This window comes from Aquila chrysaetos, chromosome 3 (genome assembly GCF_900496995.4).
Source record: "Aquila chrysaetos chrysaetos chromosome 3, bAquChr1.4, whole genome shotgun sequence".
Taxonomy (NCBI): Eukaryota; Metazoa; Chordata; class Aves; order Accipitriformes; family Accipitridae; genus Aquila; species Aquila chrysaetos.
In genome coordinates, this window is record NC_044006.1 from 31817913 (window position 1) to 31845167 (window position 27255).

At 38.3% G+C, this 27255-nt stretch overlaps 2 protein-coding genes across 8 annotated transcripts in view; one reads left to right on the forward strand and one right to left on the reverse strand.

Annotated features, from left to right (window-relative positions):
- The window catches only part of CAPN7 (calpain 7), a 35966-nt gene extending 12519 nt beyond the window's left edge, over window positions 1–23447 (forward strand). For 6 of the 7 annotated variants that reach the window (XM_030010433.1, XM_030010434.2, XM_030010436.2 and 3 more), the window contains 15 exons: window positions 118–244; window positions 1017–1102; window positions 2010–2103; window positions 3705–3851; window positions 5577–5683; window positions 7228–7348; window positions 7585–7729; window positions 9547–9646; window positions 11303–11438; window positions 11884–11959; window positions 14305–14450; window positions 15128–15190; window positions 17710–17840; window positions 19055–19147; window positions 19230–23447. In XM_030010433.1, the coding sequence (XP_029866293.1) occupies window positions 118–244; window positions 1017–1102; window positions 2010–2103; window positions 3705–3851; window positions 5577–5683; window positions 7228–7348; window positions 7585–7729; window positions 9547–9646; window positions 11303–11438; window positions 11884–11959; window positions 14305–14450; window positions 15128–15190; window positions 17710–17840; window positions 19055–19147; window positions 19230–19374 (1717 nt within the window). In that variant the 3' untranslated portion in view covers window positions 19375–23447. The remainder of the gene's footprint in view (window positions 1–117; window positions 245–1016; window positions 1103–2009; window positions 2104–3704; window positions 3852–5576; window positions 5684–7227; window positions 7349–7584; window positions 7730–9546; window positions 9647–11302; window positions 11439–11883; window positions 11960–14304; window positions 14451–15127; window positions 15191–17709; window positions 17841–19054; window positions 19148–19229) is intronic. The other variant, XM_041122569.1, reaches the window with a different exon arrangement.
- A 454-nt stretch (window positions 23448–23901) lies between these two features.
- Window positions 23902–27255, reverse strand: part of SH3BP5 (SH3 domain binding protein 5) — a 54316-nt gene continuing 50962 nt past the window's right edge. The window contains exons 8-9 of the mRNA XM_030010439.2: window positions 26047–26307; window positions 23902–25338 (exon numbers count right to left, since the gene is read on the reverse strand). Of these exons, the coding sequence (XP_029866299.1) occupies window positions 25157–25338; window positions 26047–26307 (443 nt within the window). The 3' untranslated portion in view covers window positions 23902–25156. The remainder of the gene's footprint in view (window positions 25339–26046; window positions 26308–27255) is intronic.

The window sequence follows — 27255 nt, forward strand, 5'->3', positions numbered from 1 at the left end:
TTTTGCACCATCTATCAGACATATATAAGACTGGACATACCATGAAAAGCTTTTCTAAACTGCTATTGATTTATTTCTATTGTTGATTTATTTGCACTTTTTCTCTTTTAAATCTAGTGATAAATGTGGGAAGTTACCATTATCCCCCAAACAGAAAGCAATGTTTGCCAAGTGGGTGCGACCAGATGACATAACAAATAACCCTACAATGATTTATACTGTATCAAGTTTCAGCATAAAGCAGGTAAATTGTTCTTAAAGAGAAATGTGTGCTGCTAGCAGTTTATTGTAGGGGACTTTCTTGTTCAAAAAGGAATCCCAAAATGTGCGAGTGCTTTGCTTGGTTCTCATTGGATTAAATAAATAAATAGTATCACTTCAGAGTCCCTGCATTTTCTAGCCATGAGAATAAACAGGTGTGTTAGCAGTGGAAGTGAAAATCAGAATTTGAATTCCAGCTGAAAATCCTGTTTTCCAGAAGTAGTGGTAAGGTTAGTATGAAAAAAGGCAAGGTGTACTCTGCAGAAAATTGATCACTTAATTTACGGCATGGAAAAAATACCAAGCAAGATTTTTAGATTTTTTTTTTTTTTTTTTTTTTTTTTTTTTGGACAGGAAGCAGACTGGCCCATTGAGAATAGTGGAAATGACTCGCTTAGTGTTAAGTTGCAGATAGCCCAAGCTATTCTGCAGTCAGCAACAGATTATGTCATTGGATATGGTTTTTATTACACAGTGTGTTTTGGGGAGGAGGGAGTAAGTGTGAGTGTATGCTGAGGTATCTGCACTTGCCTCTGATTGTCATTAATAATTCTAACTCTGGTTTGCCCTGTAGGGGCCTCATGTTGAGCAAGCATACATTTCCTGCCTTTTTAGTAGTAACTTTGCTTCTCTTGGTTGAAATCTTTCCCTTTTGAAGGGATTCACTAACTGACGATTTTCCTTCCCTCCACACACCCTGTTTGTCTTTCACTATCCAAGTTATTAGTAAATGTCCTCACTGGTTTTCTTTACAGACAATAGTGTCAGATTGTTCTTTTGTGGCATCGCTAGCTATCAGTGCAGCATATGAAAGAAGATACAACAAAAAATTGATCACAAGGTAAGTAGCTGTTGCTTTCTAAGACCTTTTCAGACTTAATACTGCCAGGCTTTTGCAGTATGTTCTATGACAGTTGGACACAGTAAAAACTAGCATTTGTTTCCCCTTCATCTCCCTGGGACTCATGTGGCTTCAGCACTTCTGAGAGGGAAGCCAACTTCATACAGACATGTATACAGACACTGGAGTCTAACTTCACATGCACTTTGAGGAGCAATAAATAGTTTGGAAGGTTTTGTTTGGTTTTTAATAGAAATTTTACTTATAATGCTTTATAGGTTTATTTTCCTACTTTGCTATGCCAGCTGCTGTGCAACAGGTGGTCCATCTTGCATCTCATTGTCAAATTAATGTTAACAACACTATCTCAGTCCTACTTGACTGGCACCCTGTGATACATTCAGCATGGGTTTGGTAGACTCTGCTGGGAGCCCATTACCAGACCAGTGTGTGAACTTTGTTCCTGCATTTTTTTGTTTTAACCTATACTCATTAGAACTGAACTTGTATTCTTTTCAAGAGCAGCAAGTTCTGCATGGTTGTCTTCTTCAAATGTTTGACTTGTCATTCAGGCCAGTACTGTATTTATACTACAGATATGTAAATAACCTTTGTTTAATAGCAAGATAAATTTGTTTGCCTTGCTTCTGTTGGAGAAACAATTACATTATTTTTGTTATATATTAAGCAGAGAACTGCAGCGAGACCAAGGCCTGAAAAAATAAAACCTATTTAAACATCATTATTTTTACTAAATTTGAGTTGTTCTTTCATTAAAAATTCCATATTTTTGTTCAGTATAAATTCCAGAAACAGACCATGTTAATCCCATTTTTATTGTTATCAGTGTATGTACAGCTGAGACATTTATGCCACAATCTCTGCCTTTTTTTTTTTTTTTAAACAGTATAATTTACCCTCAGAATAAGAAAGGAGAACCAGAATATAATCCATGTGGCAAATACATGGTGAAGCTTCATATCAATGGTGTACCTAGAAAGGTAAGTGGTTTGGGGGCGTCTTAATACTGTTACTGTTTAATTCATATATTTTAAAGGCTTGGTCTGCTTCACTGTGAAGCTATGCTTGCATAGCAAAAACTTTAGACAAGTTTTGTTGGAAAGTGCTTTTTGATAGTTAAACCTTTTGAGATTCATTTTGGTTGTGAAGTACGTAACAGAATGTAGGTATTTCTTCTACAGACATTCATGAAAATAGCCTCACATTAAATTAATTAAAAAATCTTTCTATTGCTTAAAAGAATTATGAAAACCATACAGAAACGAAATTACGCATCCCATGTTTATGATAGGGTGTGCAAGTAATCTACTCTTCCACTCCATCTTAGAAAGGAAGTTACAGAACTAAAAAGTACAGAGGGGTACATCCAGGAAGAGTATAGACATGGAATGACCATAGAGGAATGACTCAAATGACCACAGATTTTTAGTAAGGAGAGGAGATGCCTGAAGATATATGACTGAATTTCGTAAACTCACAAATGGCTTAATTTTCTTTCCAGTGCAATAAATAAGGGCATGGAATAATGTATTTCTTCATATAATACTTAACTGTAGCACTGATTATTGCAGGTTGTAGTGACCAGTGAACATTTATGGGAGTTCAGAAGCTGAGTGGTCATATTCATGGGGGGGGGGGGGGTAAGGGGAAATTCCTCAAAGGCTATTAATTGCTAAGATAATAACCTTTGGGTCAGGAAGTCCTTGAGTTGCAAAATTCTGGAATCTGAATGTTTCATGGAAGTATCATTTAAGTGCTTGCCTTGCTCTTAATACTCTTTCCAACATATCTCCTAATGGCCTTTTGTTAGGATGAATGACCATTTGCTCTTCTATGAAAAGGATTATTATTCCTATGCAGATAGAATTTGACCAGAAAATGTGCTGTGTTGGTAGCCTGTATAGGTAACGGACTAATGCCAATGTGAAACTGAAACATCTGTTCTGGAAAACTGTTTCAGACCACTACAAATACTGCAGTAACAATCTGTAATAATGCCAAATATATCCTACCTAATTTAAAGAAGAAATGTTAATACTTTCACAACCGTTTCTTTGGGTTGTTTTTCCTTTCCAGACAGAAGAAACTTAAATCTGGAACTAGAGACTATGAAAGTGATGTGACACATAGTTTCCTTCCTTATAGATAAATAACTGGTTTTTTTCTGGTGGCTATGAAGCACAGTCCATGTTCTGTTTCCAAATTAGGTGAGGAATTATTAGGCTTTTCTTTACTTTTTATGCTGGTGATTACACTGAACTTTTCTGTGGCTACCTTTTACAATAGATACTAGACATTTTACAAGAGCATGCTGTCATCATCCCCATTTACATAGGGGAAAGCGAGGCAGGTGATCACAGGTCACCCAGTGGACCAGTGCAAGTAGGAGCTGGCAATAGAATTTCTTGTTCACTTGGGCAAACCACTGCAGGATTGATAGAGGTGTCCATGTATGAGAGCAATGATCAGATCTGGCTATCTCACAAGCTATATATTAATGAGAGTTTGGTTTTATTTTTTAAATACTCCCCAAATACTTTATTAGCTTTATGGTGATTTTTCATTTGTTTATTTCACACAGGTAATCATAGATGACCAGTTACCTGTTGATCATAGTGGGGAACTTCTCTGCTCTTATTCTAACAATAAGAATGAATTATGGGTATCACTAATAGAAAAGGCTTACATGAAGGTCATGGGAGGATATGATTTTCCTGGATCAAATTCTGTAAGTACTAGATTATTTCTAAGAGGCAAAAATTCCACTTAGATAATCTTGGGTCAAATAACTGCCCTTCTAATGAAATAAATGAATTGCCTGGGGAGGCAAGTACTGGGTTTGATGTTTTCTTAATTTTTTTTTTCTATTTCTTTCTTTCACAAATATGCTTAGCTGTACTTGATGAGATGTATTCCATCAAAATAGAGTGAGCAAGGCATCTTGATGGGCAGAGTTAATCTTAGTTCTCTGACTACAGGATTGGCACTTACAGTTGGGAAGTGTATGTGTTTATATAGAGTCTAGATGAAAGTGTTGGGTAAAGTCATAATTTTTTTGCCCATATCAATACTGCTGATTTTGGTTTCTAACTGTCGTTCAATAAATAGGACAGTTCTCCCTCATTAGCTAGGGGAGACAGCTAGGAAAGGAACAGGCCAGTCATTCAGTACATGTCTATAGAGGAAGGAAGTACTTTGATCCGTGAAAGTTGTTTTTCAGATTGTTCCACTCATTTACATAAATATGTAATGGGTTCCTATAATGTGGTTACTAAAGAAACAGTCATTGTACTGCAGCTAGGCTGACGTGCAAATTATTCTTCTAAAGAGGGCCAGTTTACTGAAATGAGTAGCCTGCATAATCTTCATTCATTACTTAGGAAGCATTTCTGATTTTAATTTAAAATTCTTTAAAATTTTGAGAGTATATTTTTGATTTCATGGTACTGTTCACATTCTAGTTGGTGTCTTGATAATTGCGTTCTTGGAGGGTATACTAGGTAATCATCACCTTTTGAAAAATGATTATGGAGACAAACATGGCTTTGTATAAGGGGAAATGTAGTATACTTTTTAATGTATATTTATGTCAGTGTTGGGCTCCTTTGTTTTGGAGGACAGAATCTGGTGAGAATAGCTGTGTTTTATTCTCATTGTCGTCCTCTAACTTGCTATCTGGAAAAACAGCTTGACTTGTGACCTTTAATCTCCACCCTTTCCGCCCCCTCTGCTTTCAACTGTATTATAGCTTCTGTGTATAATCAGGGTTACTTACTGGCTGTGTTGTACTTGTAATTCCTCAAGTTCCCACCTACCAGTGCTGGTTATTGACACTTCAAGCATTTATAGTCTCTGCTTTTGCTTTGAGGAGTACAAAGCAAAAGAAGAGGGAATAAGCAATATTTTGAGGAGACTAAATGGGGAGATTAAAGCATCTTTTTATGGAAATACATGTCAGGGTCAGCTTTAGCAAAAAGAATATAAAAGCCAAACCCTGAGCCTTTCAAGTAAAACTTAAATTATTTAAAATGCATATATAATAATAAGGTTCCAAATAGTGCTTCTGAGACTGTGCTTTAAAAGTCTGTGAATCAATGAAATGAATAGAACACATCATAGAATTGAGCATGATTGATCATTCTCTTATGCTTCCATTGCTCTGAAATTCCAGTTTGTTTCATCAGTTCTCTTTCTAGCTTGGTGCTGCCTTTTTTTTTTTTTTTTTTTTTTTTTTTTTTTTTTTTTGAGGCTTATTTGGAAATGTCCTAAACTAATCAAATAAGTTTTTGTTTGTTTTAATATAGCCTTAATCTTGAGCCTTTTATGTGTAGAGCTATATTGTAACTTGTGTAATCTTGATTTCTTTCAAGGCGCTTTTATAATTTGTGTACAGACATCATATGCTTACAGATGGATTATCTATTCTGATTTCTTTTGAATGCTTGCATTTCAGAATATTGATCTCCATGCACTGACTGGTTGGATACCTGAAAGAATTGCTATGCACTCTGACAATCAAGCTTTCAATAAAGATAGTACTTTCAGAATGCTTTATCAGAGGTAGAACTTTGTTCTCTCCTAAGTAATTAAAATGCTCTGTATTAGCTGTGTTACCACTGTAAAAGCAGTACAATCACCACAGATCTTTTGGTAGCATTTTGGTACTACTAGAAATTGTGCTTTGTAAAACCTCCATATACTTTCTGGAAGAAGAATTAAGGTATCAGTGGCTTTGATAGAACAGAAGAGTAAAATATTGTGGAATTTTGTTTGAGGTGATTTTTCTTCTTTACATATGAAGAAAAAAAAAGACAGTAGCCCATTTCTTGATGAAGAAAATAGAATATAGAATCAGAGAAGAGCAGCTTGGAACCAATATATGTTAGAAGTGTTTAAAAAGTAGAAGGAAACGTGTTCTGTGTTCCCACACAGTTCCCCAGGACTTTAGCATTGATGTCCTTAGCAAGCAGATATAATATAGTATTTCTAATTGTATCACAAGATCTTGGTTATTATGCCCCATTAGTAAATCTGGAGGAGCAGCAAAAGTCTATCAGAACTGCAATACTGATTTTTCAGACCTACCATAGCAATTCTACTTATAGTGAAAGATATAGCTGTAATTTACAAATGTCAGCTAGCAAGTACTTTGATTTCTTTGAAAACAGTTTTGTGCAACCAGTTTCTTATGCATTTTAGTGCAGCAGAAGGGGGATATTCTGTTGACTGAAACATCTGCAAATATGATAAAAGAGCGTGACTCTATTTCTACAGTGCTTTTTCATTTGGTTAGGAGCTCTCAAGTTGATTGTCAACAACTTTTCAGATATTTCAGTGTCACAATTTGGAGGTGTGACTGCAATTAGTATGGGATCTAGCCATTATAGCATCACTATTGTTCACCTGTGCTAGACTGAAACTGTGTCGATCCATAGTCCAGTGATCCTGTAAACTGTCTAGGGATGCTCAGTATGTACTTGGATTTTAGCATGGGCTGGGAAATGTGCTAGTGTGTTTTCACAGCAATAATTTTGTGAAATTAATAATTGCAATTCAGAACAATTGCAGAACTCAAGTTGTTGTGAGTTGACAATTCAGACCCTGTAAGGCCTATGCTGGGGGACACAAAACTTTAGTGTAAATACCTGCAAAAGTATAGAAGCATGAACTTCTCATTCTTCAGGTTTTGGGAAGCTCCTTTAGAATCCTGGGGGTGTCACAGAGTTGTTAATTTGCTATATGCAGTGATTGGCTAAGTGTTGATGAAACCACATTTGTGTTCAGCTGATGATCTGTGAAGAGTATCTTTAAAAAGTGACACAGATAGAACTTCAGGTTGATAAATGCTGATTTTTATTTACAAAAAATATGAAATTATATTAAAATAATTTTTTGCTTAAAGCCTATACTTAAATACTGAAAGAAAATAGTTCTACTTTCTCAAGCTTTTTCAGGAGTGATTTCTGCTGACTTGTATTCCAGTTTTTAAAAAGCACGGTCACGCTAATGGACAGTGTAAAAACATACTATTACAGTGTCTGGCAAATGTTAGTTTGCAACTTGCAAGATTTTAATTAAGCTATTTTTCACCTCTCTTTGAACAGATTTCACAAAGGAGATGTCCTTATCACAACAGCAACAGGGGTGATGTCTGAAGAGGAAGGAGAAAAATGGGGTTTAGTTCCAACCCATGCGTATGCAGTCTTGGATATAAGAGAATATAAGGTATCAAGTAAAACTGAAGATGTTTCCAGATGCCTGTTTGAAACCTGTCTGTGATGCGTAGCTGCTGATTTTTTCCTCTAATGGCTAATATAGTTTATTCTGTCTTGAGCTCCACTGGGAAATTCCAGAAAGCTTAATGATGCTGTATTTTCCTGAGCTATTCATCCATATTCCATGTTAATACCAAAATTACCTTTACAAGATGAATCCAGCAATTTTATTTTGTATTTCTTTAGGGACTTCGATTTCTTCAGTTGAAAAATCCCTGGAGCCACTTACGTTGGAAGGGACGATACAGTGAAAATGACATAAGAAACTGGACCCCAGATTTACAAAAATACTTGAACTTTGATCCACGAACAGCTCAGAAAATAGACAATGGTAATAAGGTTTAAAAAGTCATTATCTTTTCAGATAATATAGATCTTTGGTGTATCCCTGCTGGAAGGTAGAAGGAAATGCTTAAGCACAAGGAGAGGGAAAGTAAAACAAATACTAGAAACTAAATAGCCCCAAATGTTTAGGAAGCGTTTGTGTATTTAAATCTGTCATTTCAGGTTTGTCTGGGGTTTAAGTAATTTGGACTGTTTAATATATCTCAAATTCATTGAGGAGAAATTACCTCTTTGCTTAAGTGTTGCTACCTCTGTATCTGGGCATGGGGGAGTACATTGCAAAGATAACATTCTGACAGTAAGCTGTGTAATGCTGCTTTTTAATACATGAATAGACTTTTTGTGGGTTTTTTCCTCCAATACTTGCAAATATGTGTCAACATGCTTACTATAATCAGTATTCAAATTAGTCTTGCCTGTATTTGAGGTTATGCACTGGAGGTAAGTGGGTTTTTTTCCCCTTGCATTACATTAATATGTCTATAAACAAATCTTTACATACACTTTATTTCCAGCTGTAAGTGTAGACTAAGATTGATCTTTCAGACAGTGGTACTACTATGTTACTGTCCAGAGAAACCACTTGGAGTGATGCCCAGTGTTGTCCTGTCCCATCTTCCCTAGGGAGCAGAAGAGTGTAGCATCTCAAAAGTCAGTGTGGGTTTGCTGGTGGAAGGGCAGGTTGCTGGCAGTTTAGAAATTCTGCAGAAGCTGTGTTTTACAATTCAGAAAGAGATATCTGCTCTTTTTTTTTAGTATCCTAGTTGCTGTCTGTGTATCTCTGTGAGGGAGCCCTTTTGTTCAGTGCCACTCTATTTTGACAACAGTATGCATCCAAACCCGTTAAACTATAGCATTTATTGATAAGGAAGAATTCTGATTTAAATATAAAAATATCAGCCCTGGCTTTGTGACAGTTACGAGAGATTAGCTCATTATTTATTTACTGATTCATTTAGTAAGGAATTTATATCTGTAACATCTAGTAGATAAAATTTAATATAAATTACATTAGAAATTTTAAGGGAGTAGTTTCTTCTGACTGGATTTACGCTCTGGTCTTGTTGTCTAAGTGTGTAGCTATTATGACTGCATTTTTTTTTAGTGCTGCAAGATCTGCAACTGCCTATGTCAGAGACTTGATTTATAAGGCTCTTACCTCTTGAGAGTTCATTTCATCAGGAATCTGTCAGCTTGCAGGCATTATTGTTGGCTGGAGTTGCAATTAAGGGAGCTACAGAGAATTAGAATAAATGCATGAGAATGTTGTAAAGATGAAGCAGATTCAGGATGCCAAAGCAAGTCATGTAGGTGTTGGAGGAAGTATCTTAGAAATACATTCAGATGTACTCAATGTTGATTGAATACTTGATTGTGCTGGATGACTACTGAAGTAGGTTGTTGAATTGTGAGAACCTGTTTGACTATGTAATTTTTTTTAATTTTTTTTTTTTCCTCCCCCCCTGCCAGAAACCTAGGAAAGGGGGAGGCAGGTCAGAATCGCCTAATGAAGTCTCTCTCAATACAACAGATTCTTTCATATCTTCTGCTGAGTGCTTGAGAATGAAAAGCATTCTGAAAGCTTCAGAAAGTCCTTGATGATAAGCAGAGACTAACTTGTTTAACTTGTTTGTTTAGGGAGCTAAGTTTAAATTAGAAATTTGGGCAATGCAGACATTGCTACTAAGTTTTACAGAAATGTTCATTTATATAAGCTGTATCATTTGCCTGGAAAGAGACTTTTGAAAAACAAGTGAAATCAAGGTGTCTGGTAAGGAAACAATAACAGCATTTCCTTTGTAGGCATTTTCTGGATTGCCTGGGAGGACCTGTGCCAGTACTATGATGTTATTTATTTGAGTTGGAACCCAAGTCTTTTTAAAGAATCTACGTGTATTCACAGGTTGGTCCAAAAGATAAAACTTCTGTGTCATTTCCTCACTAAATGTTCTGATGTGGTGTTTCCTTCCTTCTGTTCCTCCTAGTTACAGCTGAAGAGGTTGAACTCCAACCATGCTCCCTGAGCCTGACTTTACACTTTTAAATTCTCAACCCAGGCTTTGTTTTTTGACTACTTCTATAACATCATTGGACTCTAGTGACCTTTGTGATGTTCCTTTGGACCTAAGGTTGAGTAACCAGATTCTGACCTCAGTGCCACATCTCTGTATCAGAATAGAAATCAGATTTTTGTGCAGTCTGTCTTTAAGCAGTGACCAGACAATGCTTGAGTGACCTAGTTTTTATTTGGAATTCATTTTCCTGGCCAGCAGCAAGTTGTTTGTGCAGTGCATGTTGTCTTTACAGGGTGTGTTCAATGATGTTAGTGTAGTTTAACTAATTCTGTTTTTCACCAGTTGTAGTTATCATAAGTAATCTTCCTTGCCTGCTGATTTTTTCTGAACATGATACCTGTGTCCTACCTAGTATCTATCACATTCAGTCTTTGTCACCTAGTTTGATGATAAGTGGGTGTCTGGGTTCTGGAAAGCAAGGGGTTCTCTATTTTTCCACTCCACTATACTGCACTTTGCCACCGCTTCCACACTGTTTCTGCGTATGTTAGCTCTGCACAACCTCTTTCATCCATACTGCAACTGCTGATCTTACCGTAAATGCTCCTTCCATATTTGTGTTCAGATTAATTCTAAAATACACTGCGGTCATGTAGCAAGACGAGATAATGTGTATGCTAATCTCAAAGCTCACCTACTAGTCTGTGTTTCCTTATATTATTAGTGATTGTCATACTGCTGTGTAGGGAAATGGCTACTGCTATAAAAAGTGGAGTAATGATGGTGATAATTTGAAGCTTAGTTGATAACACAGCCTTCCACACATGCTGTGCAGTTTTAAAAGTGTAGGAGGGTCAATGGGACTTACGAATAGCTTTATCCACTTCTGTTTCCAGCGTGCCATGCTTTGCATTCAGTCATCAGCACTTTTTATTTTTTCACGTTGTATTTTCCTTGTCTAGACAGTTCATGAGGCAGCAGGCAGATTTTGCAATACGGTACCTCAAAGATCTTTAACACTTCATGCAGGCACGCTTCCAAACATGAAACAGATAAAATTTTAAAATAAAAATTACCTCGATAAAAAACTGGAGTAAAAAAATTGGCAAGCTTTTGAAACTAACCATAGCTTATATGGGGATTTCTGTGGTTACAAAAGCATAGGTGTTTTTCACTTAATATTGGTGTATGCAATCACCAATATGACTGTGATCGGGTAGCCTAGGCTCCTTGAATGGTTCAGCTTTTTCTATGCTTTGTGTGGTTGCAGTCACCATACCAAACAGCCAAGCTGTTTGTATTTATCATTTTTTATTATCATACTTGTGTTGTAGTGAAGTCATTTATAAAACAAAGCTATAAGATAATGCTTGTGATGCAATTGTATTATGTAACCACTGTCATAGATTCCAGTAGAAAATTAGCCTTCAGTAACTCTGTTACTGATAATCGATAGCTCTGTATATATGTAGGACTTGCAAGTTCGTTTTCAAAGCACGAATTAGTATCTTACTCGTCTAATAACATGTCTGTATTACTTTTAGTACTTGGGATGCAAAGCAAGGTCCAGTGAAGGATGCCTACAGCCTGGCTAATAATCCTCAGTACAAGCTAGAGGTCCAGTGTCCACAAGGTGGTGCTGCCGTCTGGGTTCTGCTTAGCAGGCACATCACAGATAAGGTGCCGGGTTCTTTTTCTGTATTATGAGTTCTGCAACATCTTCCATAAACCTTTCTATATAGCTTTCTGTTATTACTGCTTGTGTGTTCATGTTCAGGTATGAATGCCTCTGTATATGTAAAAATCTTAAATTCAGCAGGTACACATACCTACAAACAAGATTGTTTAAATAGACCCAGCATAAAAATTGAGCTAAGTGATTATATTCCACCATAAAGGTTCTGAAGTAACTTTGAATCTTGGGGCCTGAACTGTTGTAAGTTAAATTAGTGGCAGTTTATTTACTTCAGGTATTTTAAAAAGAATTAGATCAGGTATCTCAATAAATATCAGATCATACCATGTGGCGATCAAAGGAGATGGTAGAATGTGTACTTGATTCTGATTAAGTATTAGTTACTTTCCACAGAAGTGTACAACTCTACTTGATTTGTGTTTTTTATAGGATGACTTTGCACACAATCGGGAATTCATTACAATGGTTGTATACAAGACTGATGGCAAAAAAGTTTACTATCCAGGTTAGTGTACCTTAATTGTCAAGAAGATTGGTAGAAATAAATGAAGAATTGCAAAGGATTTTGTGGTGAGGAAAGGCACTTCTTGCTTTAAAATGAGATGCCTCACTCTGAGAGGTCAATCTTCTGAAATAGTTGTTTAGCTCTGTTTGACCACCTTCAACAGCCTACACTGAAGGAATAGACTAAGCTGTACCTGTTGGAAGCACATCACGAAGTCTGCATAGTCCTGCTGACACTTATTTTGGCACGGCATTTTCTTTATTGTTCTGTTTATTTGCAGTGGCAGTAGTTAATGCTTAGAGGGAACAGATGTTGTGCTTCTGTTTATCTGATCGCATAATTATTTCCCATGTTTGTGAAATGATTTAAAGGTTTACAGCTTCCACTAAATGAAAATAATTAAGGTTAATTGTTCTATGAACTTGGCTTAGTAAAGTACCTAAGCAAGCTCATGAGATACAGCTGAATACTTTCAACATATTTCAAAGCATCAGGTATGGAATGTTTAAGAAAAATATTTAGATGTTCAAATTTGTCAAAGTATTACTCTTGGTCGTTATAGGTCAGATTCTACTCACCTTGAGAAGAAGGGGCTTGGCTTTTGGAGCTTTGTTGTAGCTGCGAAAAAGCCATGTTTGTTTTATTTCAAGACAGATAGCAGATCTGAAACACAGGTTGAGACACAGGAAGTAAAGGTAATGCCCAGATTGATGGATAGGGTAGATGGCAATGTTAAGGTAGAGCTAATAATATAATATTTTTATTTATTCTTTACATCAAGTTAGAGATCTCTGTAAAAATATTTCTTGGAATAATTCAGTGAAGGTGCCTCCTAAGGCAGGTAGGATTTGGCCTGTTGCTTTTACAGATAAGGAACCTCTTTAGAACCAGGGTTGCATTCAGGTAGCTGCTCATGCAACAGGTAATAGCAACAGTTAATTAGAGAGTAGCTTTTAAAGCTCTTTGGTGAAAAGAGTGGAATTTGTGTGGTTTTTTCCTATTTGAGTGGCTGGTAAAGGTTGCATTGTTCATCTCTGGTCTTGTTCAGTGAACTCTGGTGACCAAGTCCCCTAGAATCCAAGCTGTATTTCTGCAGAAAGCATTTGTTGAGATCTAACCAAATCATTATCTGTTTTTGCAAGAGCTGATCTTGTTAAAGCATCTGCTTCTCCTTACGGCCCAAGACTTGCTTCTGGTATTGCTAGTACTTGTAGCAGTGCTTATTTTACACGTGTGTCTTACTGAAAACAAGTAGGCAAACCAAATGCACTTGTATAGTGGAGGGAATTGTTCAGTTGTGCTTTTTCGAGAGAGTCTTCCTGCAAGACCACTGGCAAGAACTGGATGATTCATATGTTTTGTCTTGCTACCCAAACTCTTTTATAAACTTTTAACCTCACGAGTTCAAACTTGTTTAAAACCTTTTTCTGTGAAAATAGATTGGACAAGCTGCAGTATTATTTTTACCATCTGTTAAAAAGAGATCAGAACAAAGCAGGTTAATCCTTTAGCAGTGAGGCCGAGATTTCCCATTCCTAAGCTTCTCATTGTTTTATATTAATCCTTTCCCCTCTCCCATGTTGCTTTGTGGAAGAAAATAAAAGGACCTGATCCTGGGCCTATTGAAGTAATTGGTTAGACTTGTTCCTGCTTCACTGAAACGAAAAGAAGTCTCAAAAGAACCAGTTAGAGGCCAAATAACATTGTTTAATTGTAAAAGCAAGTATTTGGGAGGTTTATAATAAGTACCACATTTGCATTGGTAGTGGGATGCAACTTCATGTGTGTAATGATCACAAGGATTTGGGGGGGGGGGGGGAGAGAGACAAACTGTGTGTGATTTAGTTAAAGAAATTAACATGTTTTAAAGTCTCGTTTACCCAGTGGCCAAAGATTTTGGCAGCATGCACTCCAGAACTGTCCAGCCAATGGAGAAGGAACAGACTCCTCAGAGATTTTTAAAGAGTGCTCAAATGTTCCTTATCTTTCTCTTCAAATTTCAACATAATCACAGTAGGTCTTCCTTGAGTAGTGACATTGATGGGAGATTGATAAGCAGTTCTTGCAAGTCGTGGGATTTAAGCCGTACTTTCAAGTGCAGAATTTGTGTCCTGTCATGTGTGATGTACCTCTCCTGAAAATGATAGTTGCTCTTACCTGTCCTTTTTATGAGCAAATCCTGAGGCTCTATTCTTTTGAGAGCACTCAGGTCTGCTTACAGTCTAGCCTTAGTACCAACAATCTGATTTTCCTGTCAAAATTCACTGATACAAAATGGCTAAGAAGTTTACCAAGCTGGGGGATTTTTTTGATCAGGGAAAAGTGTTCATCCTTTTATTTTTCAGCTGATCCTCCTCCATATATTGATGGTATTCGGATCAACAGTCCTCATTATCTGACCAAGATAAAGCTGACCTCTCCAGGGCCCCATATATTTACCTTAGTGGTGTCCCAGTATGAGAAACAAAACACCATCCATTACACCATCAGGGTATGTACTGTTGGTTTCATAATGAATGTAAACAATTAAAGTGTCCTTTATTTGTAAGTTTGCTAAAAAAAAGTGTACTTCTGGATCAATATCGTTATTTTGGGGAGGGAGTCTATGAATGATGGAGCAGAACTACTGGATGAAGTGTTTGATAATGTTCTCCATTTGTACTTAAGACAATATAGTATGTGTGTTTTTAATAATGAAATTTTAGTAATGAAGTCAGCTGAAAAAGACTTTCATTTCCTAGAATCTGTGCACAGGCACAGCATTGGCACTGTATATATCCACAATAAGCCTATTGTAGATCCCAATTAAGATTTCAAGGTTTTTGACTTCTCTAAGTCCTTGGACTCAGTATTTAGGTTTTTCTGTAACTGCTGAGTCATGTGATGATCAATGCTAGATGTCTCTTTTTGTCACTGAAAAAAGTAAAATGCAGATTGTTTCCATTTTGCTTTTTTAAAGAAAAATTAAATAGAACTAAGTCTTGTTAGTCCCAGCATTATTCTGGATTTTGAGTTTCAGACAGGGTCATCTGATGAGTAATACGGGCATGTAGTGACTAAGTATCTAAAAATGATGTGTAAGCAATTCTGCTTTTTTTTAAACATGTCATGATTTCATATGAAAAGTGCCAGATGAATGTGTGACCAGCTTCTTCTTTTACAACACAGGTGTATTCCTTGTGCAAGTTCACCTTTTCCAAGATTCCTACACCATATACCACTTCCAAACGGGTAAAGAAATATTTTCTTTTATGGGTCACTGGATAATAATTCTGGTTTGGCTTTTCCATATTTGAGATGTACAAGGTTTTTAAATACATTTTTATACTACTGCCCAAAAATGCCATCTCACGCCATGTTCTAGTAAATGAAACTTAACTAAAGCTTAATCTAAGCATCATTAGCTCAAGACCAGTCCTGTACTTGTTACATATAATTTGCCAAACAATTAGCTGCACTGTTAGCATAATTCATACCAACATAAAAGTCCTTGGGCTGGCTCACTCTGTCCACACCACTCTGTATGGATGGTGGCTTAACTTTCACTGGCATTTGGTATGTAAGCTTCACCTTCATTGCAGAGTGTGTTGTTACAGCTGTGTTATTGCAGATAAACTGCAAAGCCTTTGTAGAATAGACTGGCCTTTAGAATAAGAACCTGTACCCTAATATGTAATTACTCTGCAGAGATCAAATTGTGCTAGTACTACTGCAGAGTAAAAACCCTGCAAAAGTGTTGCTCATTTTCCATTGAGAGAATTGCATGATTTTCTTGGAAAAACTCTTGGCATGATGGAACAAAATCAGCAATGGCAAACCAAAGGCACCAGTAGCAAGACTCTGACAAACGGACTTAGGATGGCAATATCGCAATACATTACTGTTCCTAAGTTTTGCGTAGACATCTCAAAGGTCTGTAACCATTAGGATAAGCGCTCACATTGTCAAACAGGATCAAGGCAATATATCCATCATACATTTCATGTACAAATGCTCCCTGAGAGTACAGCAGCAGGGGCAAGAGCAAAAAACTTGACTGAAATTAAGTCAGAAGCCCAGGCAGTTTTGGGGTCAGCTGCTGTTCGTATTTCAGCTGTCAATGTGAGCTGCAGTTGTATCTTCAGCTGAAGTATAAATATAGCCAAGAGCTCAGAGGATAAAGTAACTTGTGTATATTTTCATGTATTAGCATTTTTATCCTCAAGAGAGAATAAGTCAGCAGCTGTTAACTTTAATCTCTGTACTCACCATGCATACCCTGGGGAATCCTACTATAGGCAGAAGTCTTCTGTCCAAACTGTAACTTCTTCAGGAAGAAAGAAATAAGGCTAGTTTGAGCCACAGTGGAACAGTCCATTTTCTAGGATGCTCATGCCTGAAGCCAAGGATTACATTACTTTGTGTAGTCAGGGGGACATGCTGGCTTGCAGCTAGGCTCTTGAGTTCAGACAGTGCTTTGTACCAGCTGTTATTTCTGGAACAGGCCCTTGAAGCTAGCCGGTTCTGGAGAGCGGTAAGTGACTAGAGAGATTCCTGGGAACAGAGAGATGATTTGCTTGGTTCTTCCAGAAACCATTGTCCTTTTTAGCTCTTAAAAACTAGGCTTAAGTTGGGGGAATGCTTTAAGAGGTCAAAAACTCATTGAAGGTGACCAGCCTGTTTGAGGCAGGATATCTGTTTTATGTTGTATTGTGTTTCAAAAGAAAATTAAGTATGTGGAAACCTCCTATTAGTTATTTGAATATGTCTGTCTAGCATTCAAATAAAAGGCACGTTCTATCTGTCCAAGGCCAGCTCTGTCTTTATGATTAAATACAAAAAGTTAGTTGCCTGTGCTTAATGCTTCTTTGGTGCTTGCTTAGCAGTCATCACACTTAAGCAGAAACTAATTCACAGTTTACCAGTAAAAGCAAGTTCTGTTAGATGCCTTATACTAAAGTTGAGTGGTCACCTCTAGAGCTCACCAAGCCCTAGGGCGATTCCTGCAACTAAGTGCTGTGGAGGTGGAAAAGGCCTGGAAAGCTAACACCACAGAGCAGTTTTAGGTACCTGGGTAGTAGCATGTTGGGGGTTTTTGGACACTGAGTAGAGAAATTAAATCACAAGAAAAAATGTTGCTCCTTGCTCATTTGACAGAAAGGGGAGGGAAGTAACAGGAGAAATGTATCTATCTATCTTGGCTATAAATTTGTGTGAATGCCTAGCATGTCTTGCAAGTCTAACCTTTCAGTTTAATGACTAGCAGGAGGAACTTGTAAACAGATGGCCTGTTTCTCAAACTCTGAGCAGTAGTTTTCCTCTTGTATGTCTTTGTCCTTGTGAAATCTGTCCTTATGGTTATCTATCTTGTCCCTGTAATGCTCGTTTCCAGAGTACAGAGGTGAATGGGCAGGGCTGGAGGCAGTGATTTCAAAGGCAAAGGTTACAACACAAGTAGTGGTGTACTTCCTGTACCACTGTTGTTTCTCATTTAGCACAACGATGCAGTTTGTCATAGTCAGAAAGTCACTTGTTACTTATTTAATATAAGCTGAAAAAAATACAGTACACTTGTAAGGGATCTAAGGCTTTGACTGAGGTGGGTGGAGGACTGCAGTGAAACTCTGACTACTTAATACAATCTTTCACTTGCACTTTAAAAATCAGTGACCTCTAAAGTGAGAGGAACCTATAGTCTTGTTTGTGTGTATAAATAAGCAATAAAAATCCTCAGGATATAAAGTATTTTCTGTACTTTTGACTTCTTTCAGGTTAATGGACAGTGGAAAGGTCACAGTGCTGGAGGATGTGGAAATTTCAGAGACACCTACAAAAATAACCCCATTTATCAATTCCAGCTGGACAAGAATGGACCATTACTAATTGAACTGCGGGGACCAAGGTTTGTAGTGAATAAGTGTGCATCAACATAGCAAGAGTATGACATGCTAAAGATAAAGCTTTGTCAGTATCTTCCATGGGGAGGGTGGGAAGCTCCCTGAAAAGCTAGAAGATAAGGTATGGGAGGTGGCTCAGATTTAGGACTAGTTATATTTCTAACTTCACCATCAGTAGCGATTTAAACCTGCCCATTTGCTACTGAGGAAATCCTTGACCTACAAGGGAAGCAGGAGCCTTCTTTCTCTTTAGTTTTGGGGTATAAGCAGAGCTAGGCTTTGCACAGAGGGGAAGAAGGTACAAAGGACTTTTTCTTCCTCTTAAAACTAACTATGATCATAATGCCTTTTCTTTTGTAGTAGAACTAATATGCAGGATACTAAACCCTTACAGGTTTCAAACAACAGCCTATGTAGTAGCTTCAGCTTGAAAAGTGCATTTACTCTGCCACTAGCAGGCCAGGAGAAGTATTGGATGTCAGTGCCTTATAGAACAGACCTACACAGGTCAAATTTCTTTGGCAAAATTCATGATCTACCTCAAAATACCAATATACAGCACTTCTAAATAGCAACATCCCCTGACATGCAGTCAACTGTTTTATCTTTTGCAAATCTGTACAGTGGGCCCCACAAATAGGCAGCACTTTTCTATCCATCCTCCCCTCTTTGAGGAAACACCTCTCATGAAATGAAGATGAGTGCAAAGGTGTGGCTATACTGTTCCACTAATTGAGCAGTTTTTTGTATGCATTTTTTTCTGCACTTGCAGATCATATTCAGGTAGTTTGAATGACAGGGGCAGTAGTGCCCGTCACATGTTAAAGGTAGTAGACAAACTGTCCCAAGTTATAGTGTAACATGAGAAATTCTGCTGTGATCACTGACATTGATTCCTCTGACAGCAATCAGATCACACCCCAGGATCTGTGCCATGTGTCACCACAAGTTTAACTACTTCAAGTCTACTTAAATGCAGGGGCAGACTTCTAGCAGGCATTTTCCATATAGTCTAGTTCCAAACCTGAAACATGTTCTGCCTTCCTCCAAATTCTACATTCATGTTATGGTGAGTTTGACTTAACATTTCTGTCACAAATGTGACAAAACTTTTAGATGTCTTCCAGTTACACTGTGTAGTTTTTAATAAATAGCCCTCTTCATGGTAATCCTGATGACTGAAATAACTAAAGTTAACAGTCTGTCATGTCACTTGCAGGCAATACAGTGTTGGTTTTGAACTCATCACAGTCTCGACAGTAGGAGATCCTGGTTCCTATGGCTTTCAGAAAAAGAGCAGCGGTGATTACAGGTAATACTCACTTAATGCAGTCTTAAGAAGTTTGAAACATACTTCAGATCTTAGTTCTAACAGGTAGTTTCTTTCATCATAGGTGTGGATTTTGCTACTTGGAAGTGGAGAACATATATGCTGGAGTTTACAACATTATCCCCACCACATTCCTGCCTCAACAAGAGGGTCCTTTTTTCTTAGATTTTAACAGTGCTACTTCTCTTAAGGTATCACAGCTGCAGTGAGGAGACAGATTGGTGCATTACTGTTTAAGGAGGTGTTTTTGATCTGTCCTACAGTCTGAGAACAGGTGAATAACTCTTACTACACATACACATAAAAGAAAATTACATTCTAAGTTAGAACCAAAAGCATGGAATCACTGATTTACCAGTTATTTGTGGTAGACAGCTGTGGTTTTTGCTGCTATGATATTGGAGTGAGCACTGTTCAACAGGCTTGTGAACAGGCTAAAATACTTAAATTCAAATGAACTGGCAGAACTCCATTTATTGCAATTTTTCCACACTTCAAATCAAAGCCTAGTGAGTTAAGAGAAAAACTAATATTGAAAGTCTCTTCTCCCAAAATACAGGGTATATAGGTTTAAGATTTTATTCTTAAAAGTAAACATGTAAGAAAAAATTTTCTTGTGTATTCTGCTTATTCAGTCTCAGGACCAAATAGCTTTTACTATGTATTTGTGCTGCTATCTTGAATGTTTTCACCACTGAACTAGTTCTCACATCTAAATGTAACTTTATTACTGCTGAGCACATAGTATTCCAGACTAACATGTTCAGCTTATCTAAAGTATGTATATAGGAGTAAAGGAAAAAGAAGATTCTGACTTTAGCTATTTCTAAACGAAGAACAATGGCTTCACTCATGACATGTATTTTGAGAGCTGTTATTTCATATCTGTATTACTTTAGTACATAATACTACAGCACAAGGTACTCTGTGGCTTCCTTCCTACTAGCTGCAAGACCTAGCTTGATCCAGATCAGCAGTAAAAACAGGAAGTTAGCCAGCAGCAGCAGTACAGACAGTGCAGCACACCCTTCTTTTAGCAGGTGTGAAAGGTTTTCATCTAAAGGTGCACTGTAAGATTCTTTGTATCTACTGACATAGTCCCATTTGCTGGTGCGAGGAGGTAGGGAACTACCCACCATCAGCATCCCAGCAAAGAAATGTTTTATCCTCAACATTTTTATAAGTATTCAGCTTGTAGGGGAAGGATCATTCAAACCTTTCCCCTTATTAAACCACAGATGCAAGAAATGCACTTGCTGATCACATTATACAAGACTTCTTTTAAAGGGTACCTTTTTCTTTTAAGTTGAAACCAGTGAATGGAGTCCTTGACCAGTGTCATCAATAGGAGTAGGGTCAAAGTTCTTAAGAAAATAGTGCAAGTGGCATTAGTCCAGAGTAAGATTTTTTTAGAAGCCCACTATCTGTGCTCTTCCTCCCGAAGATCTATATACATTGTATCTGAAAAGGATTAAAGATAACCAAGTTTTTCTTTTTAATTTAAACACTAACTGCCTCACTGATTCTAAAATGCATTGGTTTCTGTCTTTTTACAAATGGCAGACTTAAAATTCCACTACATTTGACAGTTGGGGGAGAGGGTGTTTTTAAAACAGCCATAGGATGTTCCCTGCTATTCAGGTTGGTTTAGCAGTTTTCCAAGCAAAAAGGTAGCATTTAAATCTTATTTTAGAGCACAGGTGCTATTTGGTCATTGAGAAACTAAGTACACATGCTACAGGAGCACCAGAAATATTATCTGTGGGCTAAAATTATTCCCAGAGAAGTCTGCTATTAGCCCTCTCCAGAAAGTACAAGATCCTTTTGTTTCATTTCTGTCATCAGACAGCTGCTTAACAAATGTCTAGCTTTAAAAGGGCATTGAAAACACATGCCCTTCTGATTGCAGTTCTCTGAGACCATCTGGGCTAGGAAATTTGTGACACATTTGTCACAGTGTGACTTACTTTCCTTTGCAGGGAAGTTTCTGACAATTATTGCAACAAATCAACAGAGGGAACAGCATGGGCACAAGCTGAGCAAAAATCAGATTAGGTTCTTTGTGCTTATCCTTGACCTTTGGAGTATGTGCCAAGGACTGCTTCATCCCTACAAAATTAAAATTTCATCAACTCACATTTTCCCTACAAATGTGTGTTAAGTAAGTTTTCAGCTCAGGCTAAACCATAGTGGCAACGGAGACCTGCATCTGTTTTATCACCTATGAAGTTAGAGGTAGTTAGGAAGTCTCAACTGAGTATCTTTTTGACAGTACAAAAGGCCAGAACTGCCTGCTTTCAGTACTAAGTTCTTGCACAGCCTCGCTGTCTGAGATCAAGCTGGTAGACTTGCCTACAGTAAAATCTGTTGTTTGTCTCTTGTAGTTGGTTTCTACTCTGCAGGAAGGGGTTTTTCTTCCCCTCTCCCCCCACTCCCCGAGCACAAGCTAGTGCCAAAGCTTATGCTAGATGAAACAAGCATAAGACTCAGCTTCCATGCTGTGCTAAACTAAAACCAAGGAATGTACTCACTTTCTTAATGCCAAAGGTAGTAAGGACAAAGGATCCTGTTCCCACCAGGATACACTAACAGTTCTTACATGTACAGTACAGTTCGTGGACTGGGCTCATCCCCATAACTGCACCAGATTTAAGCCTAGTATCAGTGTCCTTTATAACACAAGTTCTATTCAAATATTGTACCTACATAGGCTATTAGAATACCATCACTGTACATTTCCTTTCAGATACAGAACAGGACACTCAGGTGGAGCATTTAAAAGGAAACACAGAATATTCTTATAAATTCTAGTCCATAGCTTCTGGTTGTGGCAAATTAATTTTACAATAAAACTTACTTTCTTGCCCTTTTTTCGTAGAAAAAAAAAGTTCATGTAAGCACTTTACTTATTTTTCTATATTTTTTCCACAAATAGATCTGGAAAAAATATTGGAAAGTGAACTGATCCTTAGATTTTAACACAGCTGCAAGCCAATATCTAGGTTAAGCTTTTCTTTCCCCTACAACATTTAGCAATTTTTGATCCATATGACAGAGAATGTTAGATGCTGATGAAAGCATGAAAATGTTACAAAGCAAGACTTTTAGAAAGGAATAAGGCCACGTGTGCAAAAATTCAAATAGCTGCACAACAGCTCAGACTGTAACAAAGGTACATTGGTCATGTTACTTTATTTCCAGTTAGACAGTCATGCACCTCTTGACCCTTAAGTCTTCTCTGCCAGTAAACAAGCAATTCAAGCTTTTAAATGTTAAAATACAAAGCCTCATAAAATATACCAAGTATCCTGCACTCCTGAGTTGTTTGTCACACACTGTACATGTCTGAACTAGTGCCTGAGCTACAGAACAAGGGGGTAACTGATAAAGTGAAAGCCAGTTACTGTAAGGGGCTTTAAGAGGATTTACACTTTCTTTAATTCACTAAGGGAAGACTACTACAAAGAAATTATTTTTAATTCTCTATCAATCAGTGGTGCAGAGGGATAACTGGAGATAGCCTCTTCAGAAGTTTTGGCATTCTCCTTACTTATGCACTGCAAAGCCTTTTTTTTTTTTTTTTTTTTTTTTTTTTTAAAATCCTACTTTAAAGCTCTATACAAGACCCCATAATGCTGCTGTTTATAGCTCAGGGTGAGACACCCCAGTGACACACACTTCCCCCAGTTTGTTTTGTTAGGAAGACACAGGTTAATCCTTGGTTAATCCGATCCATCAGTCCTCAAAGACTCAGTGAGAGGTAGTACCATGGATGAATGGTATCAACAGCTTCTATCCCATCTGCCCTATGAGTCTCAGAGTCAGTTCTAGTTTCCTGATGCAAGTTTCATGTAACTATTTTGTATAGTAATTATGCAGTTGACCACACAATCTATGCAGTGTTTGAACAGCCAGCTATTTAGAATTAAGTTTGTGTACATATAGTAGAGGTTTTCATTGCTTAGTCAAAAGGACATTTATATTGTTTGATAATACCAAAGAGAAGTAGAATTCCTAGGTTAACATTTACTTTATACATTCTCACTTCAGGGCAGCTGAAGTGATCACATATACTTTGATACACCAGAGGCTTATTTTTATACCCATGAAGGCAGCCACCATCATGTTACACTTCAGAATGCATAAAGAGCTCCAACAGAAAAGTAACTGGAGAAAGCTTGTTCCTTTGCCTGTACTCCACAGTGATGTATGTTCATTTAAGTTTGTTGTATTTATAATGATGGCTTTTATGAAGTTTAAAATAAAATTAGTTTTCCATTTATTTATTAGACACACAGTTCTGCCTGTTTGCTTGCACCTTTGAAGGGTGATTTACCTGCCAAGTCCAGGGCTCACCAAAGGAAGAAGGCTGCGGCAAGATCTTTAAACAAATCTTGCAGAAGCATGGTGTGAAAGTAAGGGTATGGTGGGTTCCACACCCTTCTATACTTCCTGATCAATGGTTTTACCCTGCTGGGAGCTGAACCCTATCAGGACACATGCAAGGCAGCACACACAACTATTTTTATATCCTGCTAAACATAAAATTAATTCATTACCCAAGTGCAGGGAGTTTCAGTTTCCAGTCAGAACTGGCAAGATGAGAGGAAATTTACCAAAGAGTGACACCAGGCTGCAGTCTTTGACTGGAAGTGCATATTTAAAGACCAAACTTGCTCCAGGAGAAGATTCAGTTCTTAGCACTTGAAATACACTTAGCTTGCACAGACTTGAAATGTGGAAAACAAAAATGTTTACTGTAGTGTGAAGAATTTTACATTAACTTTGAGAATAGATACACAAGCTGTGGCAGGGACAAAATACAACAGGACTGCAAAAACATAGAATAGAAAATACTTTGGGGGTAATACTAAAATTCCCATCAAATTAATGATATAAACTGACATCTTAGATAAAATGGTGCTTTCAGAAATGCTTAGCCACCAAAACTGAAGAGTCCTAGGATTTTTACTACCACTTATTAGCATAATTACCAGACACTACTACTGCCTAACAGCTGCTGGCAAAACATGCCCATGCCCTTTCTAGTTTTATTGAACACTTTCTCTAGGGCATACTAAAATCCCAAGTCCCTTTAACAGTTATAAAACCCCACACAGTACAACCTACGGAGAAGCTTAAGAACACATTGTCAATCTACACTGGCAATTCCTTTTCTTCATGCATATTTCAAAGGCGAATCCCTTATCATAACTGTCCTGAAAACATCTATGACTCCCATTTTCGAGCAAAAAAACAAAGTGCTGAAAAATAATACTTCACTTTTCAGGGGAGGAGAAGGGAGGGGGCCAATCAACTCTTTTTGGTCACTGCAATCACCCTCAGAGTCAAGCCAGACTCAGGAAGGTGGCTAGAAAGGGCCTACCATCGCTGAGTGTCACCATCCCCATTCTGTCCATCTCATAACACCAGTTTTTATAGGTGTGACAACTTTATCCTTTCTGTGAGCACCAAGGGAAGAGTGAAAGCTTTTAGACCCCACACATGCAACAGCTTTCCTGTATACAAAATATTTCTACAGTTTCAGCATAATACAGACAAATACAGATGTTTAAAGAATATGCCACTTATACTCAAGAGATCCACTGTATCTAAAGAGCATTTCATTCTACAAAACCGAAGCCAAACTGCTCTCTGCAAATGTCTGGCTTGAATTTCAGACCCCCTACTGGCACGAATTTACACGGGAACATTACTTATTGCTTCAGCCAGGCTGCTACAAAACAATTTACAAAGTCTGTGAAATATGAGCACAGCTTAAACATTTCATAACTTGTCCGGCCTACAAAGGATTTACTGAATAAAAACTTCAGCCCTCCACATCAATTAGACTTCTTAGTGCAGTTTTAAATTCTTAGAGTAAACGCTTAAGATTTGGCATATATTATTGGCACAATGTTCTTCAAACACTTAGAAGTTCCTGTATAAATATTTATACTCCCATTAATCAGGACAGGGCACAAGGAGGACTCAGCCAATCTGGGCAGCTTTTCTGCCTGCACATATTCCCTCTTTGATTTTCATGCACTGAAGGGAGAGCTGCTTCATTCGGTTATCCAAAGCCAGCCCCTCAGTGGAGCTGCTCCTGTTGCTGCTCCTATTCTTGTTCACTCTGTCGCTTGTCTTGTTCTCAGCCCCTTCTGCCCTATCCCCTGCAAAGAAAGGATTAAACTAGATGTTAAACCCGGATTTCATTCTGCAGCTTAAGCTTCAGTGGGTGCTTCTGCAGCTTCCTTTGCCAAAGCACGCAAAAAAAAATTACAGGAGCAGGAGCAAGATGCTTTAATGAAACCGAAGTTGGCCTTCGAAGCCGCGTTTGTCTTGTGCACTGCATCAGCAAATTACAGTGTAAACAGCCTTAGGTTGGAGCACACAAGAGCGGTGGTAATCCTCTAGTCTGAATTTGTCAGCAGGGGCTGGCAGAGCCTGCAAGAGGTTCCTTTTGGCATGTTATTTCTTTTTTTTTTTTTTTTTTTTTTTTTTTTGTTTGTTTTTCTCCTGGAAAGCAGAATTTTCAGCAAGCAGGACAGTAATTTAAGAAAAAAATTAAACTCAGATTTTCCTTAAAATAAACATACCATCAGAATCCCACTGATTGCTTATTTCATGAGAAACCTCGAACCCCTCCACTGAGACAGAACTGGGGAACCTTCCCAGCCAGGAGAAAAATAATGAAAACATTTTAGATGTCATCGTTAACTGTGGGATGCAGGGCCTTCCAGAACTGCCTTCCCCAAGGAAGCAGCCAACAGGTCAGAGCTCAGTGAGCTGGCGATATGCCTAGGGGAGCTGAGAAGGTTTTCCTGCTCCCTTTATAAAGCTGAAAAACATAGGCCCAGGGCGTATCCAGCTGTGCGTACCTCTTTCAGCTTCGCACTCGGGGGAGGATGCCCCGCTGCATTCACTTCGGGGGCCGAGGACAGGAAAGATCATCCCAAACTCAGAGAGGGATACAGGGCTGGGCAGATCCAGGCTTCCAGGTCGCGTTGCAGGAGGAAACTGAGTGGGCACCTCACAGGGGCTCGTAGGACCAGAGCTGAAGCTGGACACCGACTGAGTTTCCGAATCTTCTTCGGATATGAAGCTGCTGCCATTGTCATCCTCAAACACTTCTGAAGCCACTGCAATGTTCAAAGAATATTCCAGTTAGCAAACCTACCCCCCCTCCTGCACCTTCCTGGGCAACGGGAATTTCTCAGGTTTGCATCTTCTGTACGTGCGTGCACTGCTAACCCACGGGCTGCCTCTTCTCATACTCTGCCCTCTTTGCAAAGCCTTAACCCAGCATTTCATACATGGATCGTGAAGGCCTGATTCTGCTTGGAGGAACAGCACACCTCCCAGACATGCCCTGCAAGACCAGCTCTACACCAGCTACTGCTCCTCGTGCCAAGATGGTCTTGGATTTTTACTGTTCCTGCTGTCCCCTGCCCAGCTGGCCTTGTTCACTTGACTTCAGTACATAAATCAGGCCAGGGCCTAGTCCCCTGTGCCCGCCTTAGCCAGCAGCATCTTGATCCCAGCACAGACTCCTGGTTATTTAAGGCACTAATTAGAAGGCAGATTACTTCCACCTTACCGTCCCACTTTCACAGTTAAAATCCAGCATGAACTCCCAAGATCTCTTTTTGGATGAGGATCACCAAGCAAGACCAAATTAAAAAAAGTCCCACCCACATATATGATTTTCCTTGCTCATGTTTGCTCAGATCTGAATTCTCATTAAAGCAAACCAACTCCAAACTGTCTGGCTAGATTAAGCTGCAGGCTCTTTGTTAGCAACAGGAGGAGGAATCCATTAATGAAGGTTCCATTTTGTGGAACATGGTGTAGATTTTGCTAAAATTCAACATTTTTCAATCTTGGCTCATTGTGGGATTGGGACCTACGAACCAAAGACTTCTGCATGCAAGTCGCCCCACTGGAATCAGAAGGTTTTTTGTTGCGCAGAGGCTGATGCATGTAAAAGCGTGTGCTGGAATCACACTGGTCTGAAGAAGTCCCACAAACAGCAAGCCATTTACAGTGACCTGAGGTTATCTTCAATGATGCCTCCTTGACATTCCTGC